The sequence below is a fragment of the Nomascus leucogenys genome, chromosome 9 (genome assembly GCF_006542625.1).
Source record: "Nomascus leucogenys isolate Asia chromosome 9, Asia_NLE_v1, whole genome shotgun sequence".
Classification (NCBI taxonomy): domain Eukaryota; kingdom Metazoa; phylum Chordata; class Mammalia; order Primates; family Hylobatidae; genus Nomascus; species Nomascus leucogenys.
In genome coordinates, this window is record NC_044389.1 from 22,544,190 (window position 1) to 22,556,583 (window position 12,394).

The 12,394-nt window shown below is 40.9% G+C and overlaps 3 protein-coding genes and 1 non-coding gene across 23 annotated transcripts in view; 3 read left to right on the forward strand and 1 right to left on the reverse strand.

The window, feature by feature from the left end:
* The window catches only part of RO60 (Ro60, Y RNA binding protein), a 33,076-nt gene extending 30,556 nt beyond the window's left edge, over window positions 1-2,520 (reverse strand). Inside the window, exon 1 of one of the 3 annotated variants that reach the window (XM_004088944.3) lies at window positions 2,204-2,354. The gene's annotated coding sequence lies outside the window, so the exon portion shown is untranslated. Of the gene's footprint in view, window positions 1-2,203 lie in introns of all 3 variants that reach the window. The other 2 variants (XM_030818712.1, XM_030818711.1) reach the window with 2 other exon arrangements.
* Window positions 1,873-12,394, forward strand: part of LOC100596180 (ubiquitin carboxyl-terminal hydrolase isozyme L5) — a 56,752-nt gene continuing 46,230 nt past the window's right edge. For 12 of the 18 annotated variants that reach the window (XR_004031690.1, XR_004031689.1, XM_030818715.1 and 9 more), the window contains exons 1-2: window positions 2,502-2,795; window positions 10,560-10,623. Coding sequence is in view for 13 of the 18 variants with exons in the window: in XM_030818715.1 (XP_030674575.1) it covers window positions 2,519-2,795; window positions 10,560-10,623 (341 nt within the window). In the remaining 5 variants the exon portion in view is untranslated. Of the gene's footprint in view, window positions 2,342-2,453; window positions 2,796-10,559; window positions 10,624-12,394 lie in introns of those variants that run through there. The other 6 variants (XM_030818724.1, XM_030818725.1, XM_030818727.1 and 3 more) reach the window with 5 other exon arrangements.
* Window positions 1,927-3,648, forward strand: LOC115836688. Its single transcript, XM_030818729.1, has one exon. It carries the CDS (start codon window positions 1,931-1,933, stop codon window positions 2,441-2,443), a length of 513 nt encoding a protein of 170 aa, XP_030674589.1. The 5' UTR covers window positions 1,927-1,930; the 3' UTR covers window positions 2,444-3,648.
* LOC115836847 lies at window positions 4,582-4,716 on the forward strand. The gene has a single exon (XR_004031850.1). It is a non-coding gene; the product is annotated as a small nucleolar RNA U109 (small nucleolar RNA).

Here is a 12,394-nt window from a genome sequence, read left to right on the forward strand (position 1 = left end):
TTTTTTTGAGACAGAGTCTCACTCTGTCGCCCAGGCTGGAGTGTAGTGGTGCGATCTCTGCTCACTGTAACCTCTGCCCTCCAAGTTCAAGCGATTCTCCTGCCTCAGCCTCCAGAGTAGCTGGGATTACAGGCGCCTGCCACCGCAGCCGGCTAATTTTTTGTATGTTTAGTAGAAACGGGGTTTCACCATGTTGGCCAGGCTGGTCTTGAACTCCTGACCTCGTGATCCACCCGCCTGGGCCTCCCAAAGTGCTGGGATTACAGGCGTGAGCCACCGTGCCTGGCCAAGCATGGCCGCATATTAAATTGGTTGTGGATATTTTATACAATGTCTATTTCTCTACTTTAAAAATTTAATTTAGAATGCAAAATCAGGAAATGCTAATATTATATAATAGCACTTGTTTCACAATCATCAGAACTACAGCATGTACAATATCTTTTATCAGTACTAATATGTTATTTCCAAGGAATCCTACATTTTTCTTGAATTTACACATCTCAGTATCTTCCAAAGTCTCTTTATAATTTATTTGAAAATGCTGCCTTTCATCTCAAGAAGTCAAACACATTTGCAGATTATTCCTTCTTAAATGAAGTCAAAGCTGACATATCTATGAGAGTGCATGACAAATGTAAAGAAACAATACTACAAAAATGGGCTCATGGTAGAGGTTTGTTTACCCATGATACAGGTATTTGAATCCACTGATCAATGGGATGCTATAAAAACTGATGAGGAAGGAACTGTGGCAAAAATGACAGCAGGCTAGTCCGAGGGGAGCTGCCAACTGGTTGCCACGTGGTATGGAACTAGTAGTTGCCAGATCTCATTTTCCTCAAAGATCCAGAAATCTGGCTTTTTATGTAAACTCTCAGGATTAAATGTTAACATAATGAAAGGCATTTTAACCCCCTTCTCTACTTACTTCTAGATTGTGCCAAAGGCTAAATTTTCAGTTTGGTCTTTCTACAATAGGTACCATGTTAATTAAGTTGGGTATCAAGTAAATTTTAGTTTTGATGTATTTTGCACAGAAAACATTTTCAAGTTCATAGCACTATTACAGATTAAAAAAAATACCACAAACTACTTCGGGCTCTGATGCCAATCATTCTGGACTCTTGTGCCTCTTAAACTTTTCCAGTGAAGTATCTCAAGGAAATATACTCAACAGAATCCCCCCAGTCTCCAAGTTAAGGGCAGAGTTTCCGGAGATAAACTTCAAGAAAGTTCCAAAAAAAATTTTTTTTAAACCAACACTTCATACAAATTTTGGCTTCTACCCCATAGCGTACTCAGGCTTCTTTTAATACAAAAGCTGCTCTGTTGCTTCCCTCAATAAAATTTACCATGTTTATTTCATGGCTTCACATAATCTGTAGCACAAGGCTCCCTAACTCCATGGCACAGGTCACCTATTTGAGAAGGAAGGAGTCAGAGTTTTATCCACTAAAACCTTTTTTTTTCTGGAAACCAAAGGTCTTTCTTGAAATATGTAGCTTTTAAGGAGTAAATATACACTTAAAGTCTTTAATATACTCTTAAAAACTTTAATCTTAACACTATAGTATTCTGTAAGAGCCTGTTGAATGAGGGCAATTTAGTAAATATTTAGTAAATACTTGGTTTAACTCATCATCCAGTTTTAGAACCATTCCAAATGTTTTTAGATTAATACACGACATTTGTTTTCAACCTAATTTTCCCTTGACGCATCCCCTTCTACCAGTCTAGCAGCCCCATGGACAAACCTTTCTCCTCCCCCTCGTTATTCCTCTATGATAAATTCACCCTGTCTTCCCACAAAGATCCTTCTTCCAAAACCCAGATCCCAGGCGACGCCTCTCCGCGCAGAAGCCGCGGGAGAAGGAGGAGAAAGAGGAGGAGTAAAGCAGGCCCTCTCGACGTCGGCCTGTGGGGAGCGATGCCGACAAGCAGGAGCAGTCCCGGCTTCGCAAAGGGCCCACCCTCAGGAACGGTCCGGCCGGGCCTAGCGAGGATGTCCCTACCGCGATGCTGGTTCCGTTACCCAGGGTGGGCAGGCGCGGAAGCGGGGCGATGGACAGCGATAGTTTCGCTGCATTTGCCCAGCCTCAACCCCTGGGATGCGGGTGAGAGACATGGAGGACTGGTCAGACTTTGCGCGTCCCTGGGGCTGCACAAAAGGCTCCCAGCCGGCCTCCCGCAATGTCCTCACCTGTACCTGGCAGCCGACCCCCTGGACCCGCAGCGCCGCCAGGAGAAGTCCTGCGCAGCGCTGGGAAACGACAAGAGACGGCAGCCTGACGGGCAGCGACAGCAACAGCAACAGCCCCACTGCCGCCGGGGCTTCCAGGTTCTGTTCCCGGGAACGACTCCTGCCCTGCCCCTCTTCTTTTGCCCCGCCTCCGCCCCAGAGGGGCGAGGGTCCCGGATGTTACCTCCTTCGGCGCTCTGAATCCCCGCCCTTTCTTCTCAGGCCCCAGCCCTTCCGAATCCGCTACGGGTGCTGCAAGGCCTGGGAAGAGGTCCGATGTCTCTAGGGTGGCTAGAGCGTCCTCCCGCGCTCCGTCGCGCTGCAGGTGACGGCGCCCGGAGGCTGTCGGGAAGTAGGCGGGGTGACGTGTGGTTGACGAGCTCGGCGGCGGTTTTGCTGAGATCTGTGGCCGGCGGCAGCTGGTGCGGGGGGCAGCCGAGAGCGAGAGGTGGATCGGGGCGGTGTGTGGCCGGGGCCATGACGGGCAATGCCGGGGAGTGGTGCCTCATGGAAAGCGACCCCGGGGTCTTCACCGAGCTCATTAAAGGATTCGGTGAGAACCAAGGGGACCGTCCTGGGCCTGGGGTCACGGGAGGAGGCCCAAGCTGGGCATGGAGTGGTTCCCTGCGGCCACCGCCGCCCCGCGTCTGGAGAGATGACTTCAGGAACCTGGAGTCCGGGTGGGGGAAATGTAGGTGTTCTGCCCTCTCCTCAGCTCGAGACAGTAGCGTTTCCACAGTAATTTGAAGAGCCACACCACGAGGGCAAGGATCGTGTCTGTCTTGTGCCTGCTACATCCTCAGGACCTGGCACCCAAATCCTGTAACTGACTTGAGGGCCCTCGCTCCCCAAGCTCTTAAGCACATATTGTCCTTTGCACTGCCCCTTCTCTGCGGCGCGCACCTTATCCCGGGCTGGTGTGATCAAGTGCATTGCTCAGGCCATTAGTCCTGCAGAAGCCACCCTCGGGTGTGCCTTCTCAAGGGTGAGGTGTCTGCGGCGCAAGCCGCCCAGGAACTCGAGATTCTGGTTACTCAAAGCAGAACGCCCTGAATGTGTGAATAGCTCTTCGGGACGTCCACACACGCTGACTGCGTGGGCCTGAAAGGCCACTTCACTGGTTCCGCTCTCTGCTCATTTCTGGCTTCCGGTGAAGTGGGTTTTCTTGAGCTAGTGTTCTAGATTAGAGGCCACATGCTTTCCTCACAGTGTCTCTCTGGCTGTATTTAGTGCCTTCCGTCCTAAATAATCAACACATTTTACTTTTTATCCTTCCCTATTTATCTTGTTCTTAGTCTCTTCTTTGGACAGTACGTTTTTATCTGTTATATTTCCCAAGTATTATTGACTCTACGGTGTTAAAACTTTTACGTGGGATTAACAATTAAACGTTGATGTAGATATTGCCTATTGTACACAGCTTAATATTTGGAATGTCATTTATCAAGCGTATGTTGTTCATCTTCTATATCTCAGGCACAGTGGTAAGGATTGGGAAATTTTCTTTTCTTTTTTTTTTTTTTTTGAGACAGAGTCTCGCTGTGTCACCCAGGCTGGAGTGCAGTGGCGTGATCTTGGCTCACTGCAACCTCCATCTCTCGGGGTCAAGCGAATCTCCTACTTCAGCCTCCCGAATAGCTGGGATTACAGGCACGCGCCACCATGCCCGGCTAATTTTTTTTTTTTTTTTAGTAGAGACAGGGTTTCACCATGCTGGCCAGGCTGGTCTCAGTTCCTGACCTTGGGATCCACCCGCCTCGGCCTCCCAAAGTGCTGGGATTACAGGCGTGAGCCACGCGCCCAGCCAAGGATTGGGAAATTTTCATATGAATAAACCATAACTGCTGTTTCGAATAATTGACAGTCAAACTATAATATGGTGTGTTAATTGCTATGTTAGAGTATATACAAAATGTTAAAAGTACACAGGTCGTGGAGGAGCACAGGCAGAAGAAAAAGCATAAACAGTAGTGATGTTAAAGTATATGGCTTAGCCAACAGCTAGCAAAGTGACTAGAACATAATGTAACAGACTGGAAGAATATTTATTTGGATCTGAAACTGAAAAGATAAACTGAGGCCAGATTGTATGCCATGTTGTATAGTTTGAGTTGCCCTGTAGTGACTGGGGATTTACCTATCAAATATATTTTAATGCTGAAATGACATTATTTTCATAATTAAGGTTTATTGTGCTTTTAAGTGTGCAGGGCAGGTTGGAATAAAGTGAGAGAAGCTAGATATCTCTTAAAATGGTTGGAGTCCGAGATGATTGGCTAAACTAGTGGGTTAGGAAGGAGGAGTTAGATTCAATAAGTTTGCTATATTTAAATCAACAGTCGCATGTGGAAATGTCTGCTCTTCATTCCTTTGGGAGCAGAAATACATCCATAACATGCTAAATTAAAAAAGGAGTTCTCAGGGCTGCCAACCTTACAGTAGAGGTTGAGTGGTAGTATATTACTCCTACATAAGAGAAAAAAAAAATCAAAAGGACTGCTTACTAGCCTAGACGTTGGGGGGAAAAAAAAGAGGCAAAAATAACTCCCTAGTTTCTAGCCTGGGTGGCTGGTGAAACACTCTTACAAGTGAAGAGCAGGCTTGATGGACAAGAAAATGGATTCAGATTTGGACAGACAATGAGTTTCACATGTCTGCAGATTTAGTCATATATTTTACCTTCAAAACCTTAACAATATGTTAAAGTTAACTTTCAGAAATGTTATACTAGGTAAGTTTGTTTACTCCTTCAATTTCATATGTGCAGAAAACTTGGAGATCATGCATGAAAGAATGATATATAAATTCATCTTCTATACATGCACATATGAAAAAGCAGTAGCTATTAATAAATTGGCTTCATTAGCAGAAGAACCTGCAAAAAATTAAATGATGGTAGTTTATGTCACCATCAGATGCTTCAAAGAGAAAATCAATTTATTCCAATTATTTCCATCATTTTCATTTTTTTCACCCAATTTCTAGATTTAAAAAAGATTTTGGCTGTTGATTCTTTCAAAAATGAAATACCTGTATTGTGAATGCTGTCATAAATTCATTTCAAAAGTTCCATCACTGAAAGGGAAATGAATTGTAGATGCAGTAAGTATGTAAATACAGATTTTGGTGGAATGTAGTATCATTAAATTAAGAAACTGGTGGAGCAGAACTGTACTTTTAATTGGTATGGTCCACAGATAATACATATGTGTGCCAAAACAAACTGTGATGGTCTGTTAAAAACAGAAGCTATAAACATTTGGTTACAGCCAAGATAGAGTAATGGGGACTGGATTCATTTTTCTTACAACAAACCAGTGACCCCAGCTTTCATTTTATTATAAGAAAGTAGAAAACCTAAAGTAAGCAGATGACAGGAAATAATAAAGATCAGAGTTGAAATTAGTGGAACAGAAAAGAGAAAAAAATGGAGAAAATACATGAAACTAAGAGCTGTTTTTTTGGGGAAGATCAATGGAATCACTCTTGCCAGACTGATCAGAAAAAAAGAGATGTTCCTGTATTTCAGTACAGGAATGAGAGAGGTGACATCACTACAAATTTTACAAATATTAAAAATAATATTATGAACAACTATGCCAATAAATTTGACAATTTAGATGAAATGTACAAATTCTTTTAAAGACACAAATTACCAAAGTTCACTTAAAAAATAGATAACCAGTGGCCGGGCGCAGTGGCTCACGCTTGTAATCCCAGCCCTTTAGGAGGCCGAGGCGGGCGGATCACGAGGTCAGGAGATCGAGACCATGGTGAAACCCCGTCTCTACTAGAAATGCAAAAAAAATTAGCCGGGCGTGGTGGCGGGCGCCTGTAGTCCCAGCTACTCGGAGAGGCTGAGGCAGGAGAATGGCGTGAACCCGGGAGGCGGAGCTTGCAGTGAGCCGAGATTGCGCCACTGCACTCCAGCCTGGGCGACACAGCGAGACTCCGTCTCAAAAAAAAAAAAGAAATAGATAACCAGTATACGCCCTGTATTTATTAAAGAAATGGAAATTGTAGTTTAAAATTTTCCCACAAAGAAATTCTAGCCAAGGTGGCTTCACTGGTAAATTCTGTCAAATATTTAATATTGTAAATAATGCCAATTCTACATAAACTCTTCGAAAATAATTGGAGAGGAAGGAATGCTTCCTAACTCATTTTCTGAGGACCAGCATTACCCTGACACCAAACCAGACACAAAGATATTACTAGAAAAGAAAATTACAGACCTATCTCCATCATTAACTTAAATGTACAAATTTTAAACCATTTTACCAAATTGAATTTAGTAATTCATTAAGTGAACAATACATCATGACTAAGTGGGATTTACCCCAGGAACTTAGGATTGATTTAACATTCAAAAATCAATGTAATGCACCATATTAATAAGCCAAAAAATCAAAAACATGATCATGTCAATAGATGCAAAAAGCATTTGACAAAATCTAACATCTGTTAAGAATTATGAAGTGTTAGATTTTATCCTGCTTGCCAGCAAATAAGTTGGCTTGCCAGTTTAATAGATGCTAGCAGACAACTTTTGGTTTAGAGATAAGGGTTGTATTACTTATAGCATAGTAGGCAGCAGGAGATTCATTTTCACATTGGTTGCGTTTTCCTCCGAGTCCATGAGGCTGGAGGTGGGCTCTGGTGGATGCCGCACAAATAGTGAGGCTGTATGACAGCCGAGGAACTCTGAGCTAGAGAACTAATCTTACAAGGGAGGCTGCTAGCAAACCTGCTCAACTTTTGCCTTTAGGGACACATTATCTTTATTATCCTGGACAGCAAATCAGCCTTCCCTCTGCCTCAAAAAAAGGTGCTTTCTCTGTCTTCCAAGTCTGTTTACTATATGAATATCCTTGAAAAGATGGTCCAGAGCAAAGCTGGTAATTCCTTGCAGAAGATGTGCAGAAACAGAAACCCATTGAGAATTGTCTTCCAACAATATCCAGCCTTCTTTCTACACTAAATAGCCATTCCCTCAGCCATTCTGCTCAATATGACCTGACCGACAGGGTTGGTGCCAAATCTGTTTAATTTGTGTCTTTATAATGTTTACAGTAAACAACCAGATGGCTTTCTTGGATTTTTATATTGACATTTCTTCTTGGCTCAGAGCATTAATCCAGGGACAGCAAGATGTATAAGTGATTTTGCAGACTCCACCTTGTCATGCAAGGAGGAAGAGTAATTCCATCATCTATAACAACTCTGACCCGTGAGTTAGGGCAGATTTGAATGACTTTTGGGTCCAACGTGGTGCTTCCTTAACATGAAGGTCTATTATGACTGCTTCTAAGGTACATTTCATCTTGTTTTGAGGAGAGAGATAATGCCTGGCTTTCACACAAGAAGTCTTGGGGTGCACATGGTGCACCTGGAAGCAAGTGTTGCTCACAATTGTTACAGCCGCTAAAATGGGACCAGCTAAGTTTAGGGGTACAAGGTAATAGTGCCTGCAATTTAGGGCTCCCAATTTAGTTAAAATACTTGGGTCTAGTCGTTTTTTAAGTAGAGACTACCTGAGTGCTGTCAATCCAGTTTTTCCTATTTGGTCACATCATCAGCCAAATGGAATTTATCTGTACCATGGAATGACTGAGACTGGGGTTGTGGAAGACATATGGGAGTGTTTTTTTGCAGAAGTGCAGAAGCTGGGGCCATTCTTGCTGCTTCTGATAGATTTATCAGTAGGGTTAGGGGAATGACAAGTTGTCAAAACCGTCTGTTGGAAGATAGCATACCTAGCAGTTAAATTTAACACACTGACAATTTGGGAGAACTCCGCGAGTGTTTTTCTTGGGGCTCCAGGTTGATTTTTAAGACAGTTATTTTTGAAATTTGTTTCTGTCCCTAGACCCATCGGTATAATACAGATGTGTTAGTTAATAAATATTTCAAAGCATTTTAATGTTAGCACCCCCTTTCGCTTTGGAACAGGGTTCTGGTTTAGATGACAAATCATATGATCATTTTTTAAAAGACCTAGTTCATTAATCCATGACAGGTTTTTTTTGGTAACCAGTGCAGGTAGTAATGATCTCTCTTACCTCCGAACTTCCAGAACATGTTCTATACATGCTTCATATGTAATTTATGCATTCTATACAGTTTTTGCATTGTATGTGCTTGTCTCCTACCAGACTGTGACATTTTTAAGTATTGTGACAATAGTTTATTAATTTCTGTCTTTGCCAGGGCCTAGTACCATGCTTGGCACGCAGAAGATATTTGGTAAATACCATTTTAAAACCTTCCCCCCTCCTCAACTTTTTATTTAATATATATTATTGGGGAGTCTGTATTAAGTGATTCTTTGTGTTTACTGTTTGATAATCTTATACACCTCACAAGAATTTTGTGGCTTGGATGAAGCAGGTAAATATCCTTGTTTTATATATGCATGGCGCAAGTGAGGCTCAAAGAAATTGTGTTCTTTCTCAAGGTTAAGACCTTTACGACAGTTCTGGGATCAGAATGTAGGTCTCTGGAATCATCGCTTATTTCTCTTTCCATTATACCATGCTGTATTAGATATTTAACATATGTAAGGAGATAGATGCTAAATTGAGTACTATGTTTTCCTTACATGAAGAGATGTGTTTGTGTTTAATGTGAGATTGTTTAAGCAGTGTCACTACTTGAAATTCTACCTGTGCAGGAGGCTTTGAGGCACTTTTATTCAGCGTACTTTTTCTTTTTTGTTGTGGTATGATGTAGAATGTTTTAATGTTTGGCCTGTTTTTTGATTTCCAATAGAAGTAACCAGTGTTAACAGTTGCATTAACATCCTTCCATGCCCTTCTTGACACTGATAGAAACATAGGTTTACATTTATAAGGTTTTTTCCTAATTTGATATATGTGAATGTCTATTATTCTTAATCTGTTGCTAGATATTCAGATTTTTTCTGGTTCTCTTCCACCACAAACCAGGTAGTAACTCTCTTTGTACATATATCTTTAATACCAGAATGGGCCCTTAATAGATGTTTGCTGAATAGAGCAAACTGAGGCACAGAATGGCATGAATGCCCAGTCACATTGTTAGTTAACCCAACTTTTTTTTCTTTTTTAACCGTTTTTTTGCAGTAGTCTAAAGCCTTCTCTAGCTTTTACTTGAAAATCATATGAAAAATTAGAAAGCGCCCACACTTTGAAACCTGATGTGGGTTTTAATTAGTTTTCTGGCACATACTAGCTGTAGTGAATGAATATAGGCAAGTTGATTAATATCCAAAGCCTCTCGCATTAAATTCTTACCTTGCAGAGATTAGAGAAAATACATTTAAAGCACTTTATGTAGAGGACATAAAAAACTTTGGTAAATATGGTTGTTTTTTGTATTGTGATAATAACACTGGCCAATAGTTGGTGGACCCTTAAAGTGTGCTAGGCACTGAATTAAATTATCTTCTACATTATCTCATTAATTCCTCCAAACAACTCTATGAGTGTGAGGAATGGAGAGTTTAAATGGCTGTATTGCTAGTAAATGTAGGAGCCAGGATTCAAACTCTGGCAGTTTGGAGCCCAAGCTCTTAACCACTACATGATTACTACTGTATGCTAGAGCAGAGTTTCTCAACCTTGGCACTGTTGATAATTTGGGCCAGGTATTCCTTTGTTGTCAGGGGTTGTCCTGTGCAACGTAGGATATCTATCAGCATCCCTGGCCTCTACCAAATAGATGCTAGTAGCATCTCTCCTACCCTCCACACCAGTGACAATAATGACAATAAAAAAAGTCTATCATTGCCAAATGTTCCCTGGGGAGCAAAATCACCCTAGTTGAGAACTGCTGTCTTAGAAGGATATTTGGGAGAGGAGGAGGAGATGTGACTCTGAAGTAGTTGAAAATATACAGTTGGAATTCAGGATAAGGATCAGAACTAAAGATGTGATTTGAAAGTTGCTGTTAAGTGTTAGTTATTTGCTTTCCCAGAAAAAAAAGTATAGAGTAAGAAAAAATAATAATAATACAAGGCTAAAGACAGAGCTGGAGAAATGGAACAGTTGAGTGAAAAGAGTGGATAGAGGAGCCAGAGATTGAGAGAGAGTGAAGGAACAGTCATAGAGTGGTAATTCAATGAAAATAAACTCTTCAAACTCTTTAAATTATAAATATACTCCCACTGTAAATAATTGGGATATATTAAAGGAAGTAATGAGATTTGGCTGTGAGCTTTATTAGTTTTACCATTTTGTTTTGTCATGTCTTGCGTTTCCTTTAGTAATATTTTATTTCATGTTGAAGGAAAAAATGAATTATTCTGTTTACTGAGGAAAATAATTTATTATTTCAGGTTGCCGAGGAGCCCAAGTAGAAGAAATATGGAGTTTAGAGCCTGAGAATTTTGAAAAATTAAAGTAAGTATAATTTTAGTCGTGTTAATAATATGTATATACTTTAGCAAACTTAAAGGATATTCAGATTTGTTTATTTTACTTGGATTACTCTAGGTTGAATACGTTATGTCGTTTAAGTCTCTTCAATCCTGTGAGATAGTTACTATTATTCTTTTTTTATAACCAAGAACCTGAGGCTGATAGGTAACTTGCAAGGGAGTCAAACCTAAGTCTCTGTAATTCCATATCCACAAAGTACTGGTTGGTTGATTTTTTTTTTTTTTACAAAATTCACTTATAAATCAATAGTGTTAGAACATGGAACACATTTTAACTTAAAAAGCAAGAACAATAGGTCAGTGTACTAAAGCATATTTGACAGATAATATATATTTATAGTAATCCAGAACTTGCCTACACACTATCACATTGCCTCTTGGGAAAGTTATATTTAAAGTTCCAAATGTTGATGCCAGAAACAACTTTTCTCCTTCCCCCATCTTTCTGACCAGAATCACCCCTCTTAACTTCTCCTTACCCCTGACCACCATGCCCTCAAACATTGACCCTGTATCTTCAAATGGAGGGCTAGAGGAATTTTCACTGGCGGGAGCCTTGGAGTCTGGAATGGGGTCAGGGAATAATCTTTTAAAAGGGAAAATAGGGACTTAGGGATATGCTAACTGTTGTTAATAGTAAGAAGGCGATAGGTAGTTTGCTTCTTCCTACCTTTCTCTTCCCCATAAAAAGAGCAATCACTTTAGATAAAATGAGATCATTTGTGGCTAAGATCAGGGAAGGTTAATTAAAAATGGATAATTTGAACTGTCTTTAAAAAGATGGGAGCCAGGCATGGTGGCATATGCCTGCAGTTGTAGCTACTCAGGAGGCTGAGGCGGGAAGATCGCTTGAGCCCAGGAGCTCAAGTCCAGCCCAGGCAACATAGTGAGACCCCATGTCTAAAATAAAATTGAATCAAATAAAAAGATAGGAAACATTTTTTTTTTGAAACAGTCTCACTCTGTCACCTAGGCTGTAGTGCAGTGGTGTGATCTCAGCTCACTGCAGCCTCTGCCTCCCGGGTTCAAGTGATTTTTCTGCCTCAGCCTCCCAAGTAGCTGGGATTACAGCCACACTTTGCCACGCCTGGCTAATTTTTTTGTTTTGTTTTTGTTTTTTTAGTAGAGATGTGGTTTCACTATGTTGTCCAGGCTGGTCTCGAACTCCTGGCCTCAAGTAATCTACCCACCTCAGCCTCCCAAAGTGCTGGAATTACAGGCTTGAGACACCATGCCCAGCCCTGAGGATAGGAAAAGTTTTTTGTGGGGTGGGAGGCAGTTGTGATAGGTAGACTAGAAGGAATTACGAAGTAGTGATTTAATGTTTTGCACTCAAAAACAGTTCCTTTAGGAAAGTGGATGATTTCATTATGTATGAGATGGTAGCGTCAATTCATACTGCAATATGAGGATTTTTCATGAATCCAATAATTTATGAAGGTTACTTCCTATATTTAATATAGATAATATATGCTATCAGCCATTTATCTATAAACATGTTACATGAACTTTATATATTTTGGAGTTCAGCCAGCTTCTGGTTTTACTATATTCTTATTTTTTAAGTGAGGTGATATCGGGTAGAAATGAATAGTCTACAGATTTGAGAATAAACCTTTCACTACAATTTTATTTTAATTGATATAATTTTAAGTTGTATTAGCGTCTTCTAAGGCAACTGTCTAGTGACTATGAATGGCAGTAGTGATCTTTTAAAAATTTCCCATATTTAC

Bases quoted from the DNA above. Each gene is read 5' to 3' on its own strand.
- LOC115836688 (XM_030818729.1), top strand. From the start codon at position 1,931: ATGCCGACAAGCAGGAGCAGTCCCGGCTTCGCAAAGGGCCCACCCTCA.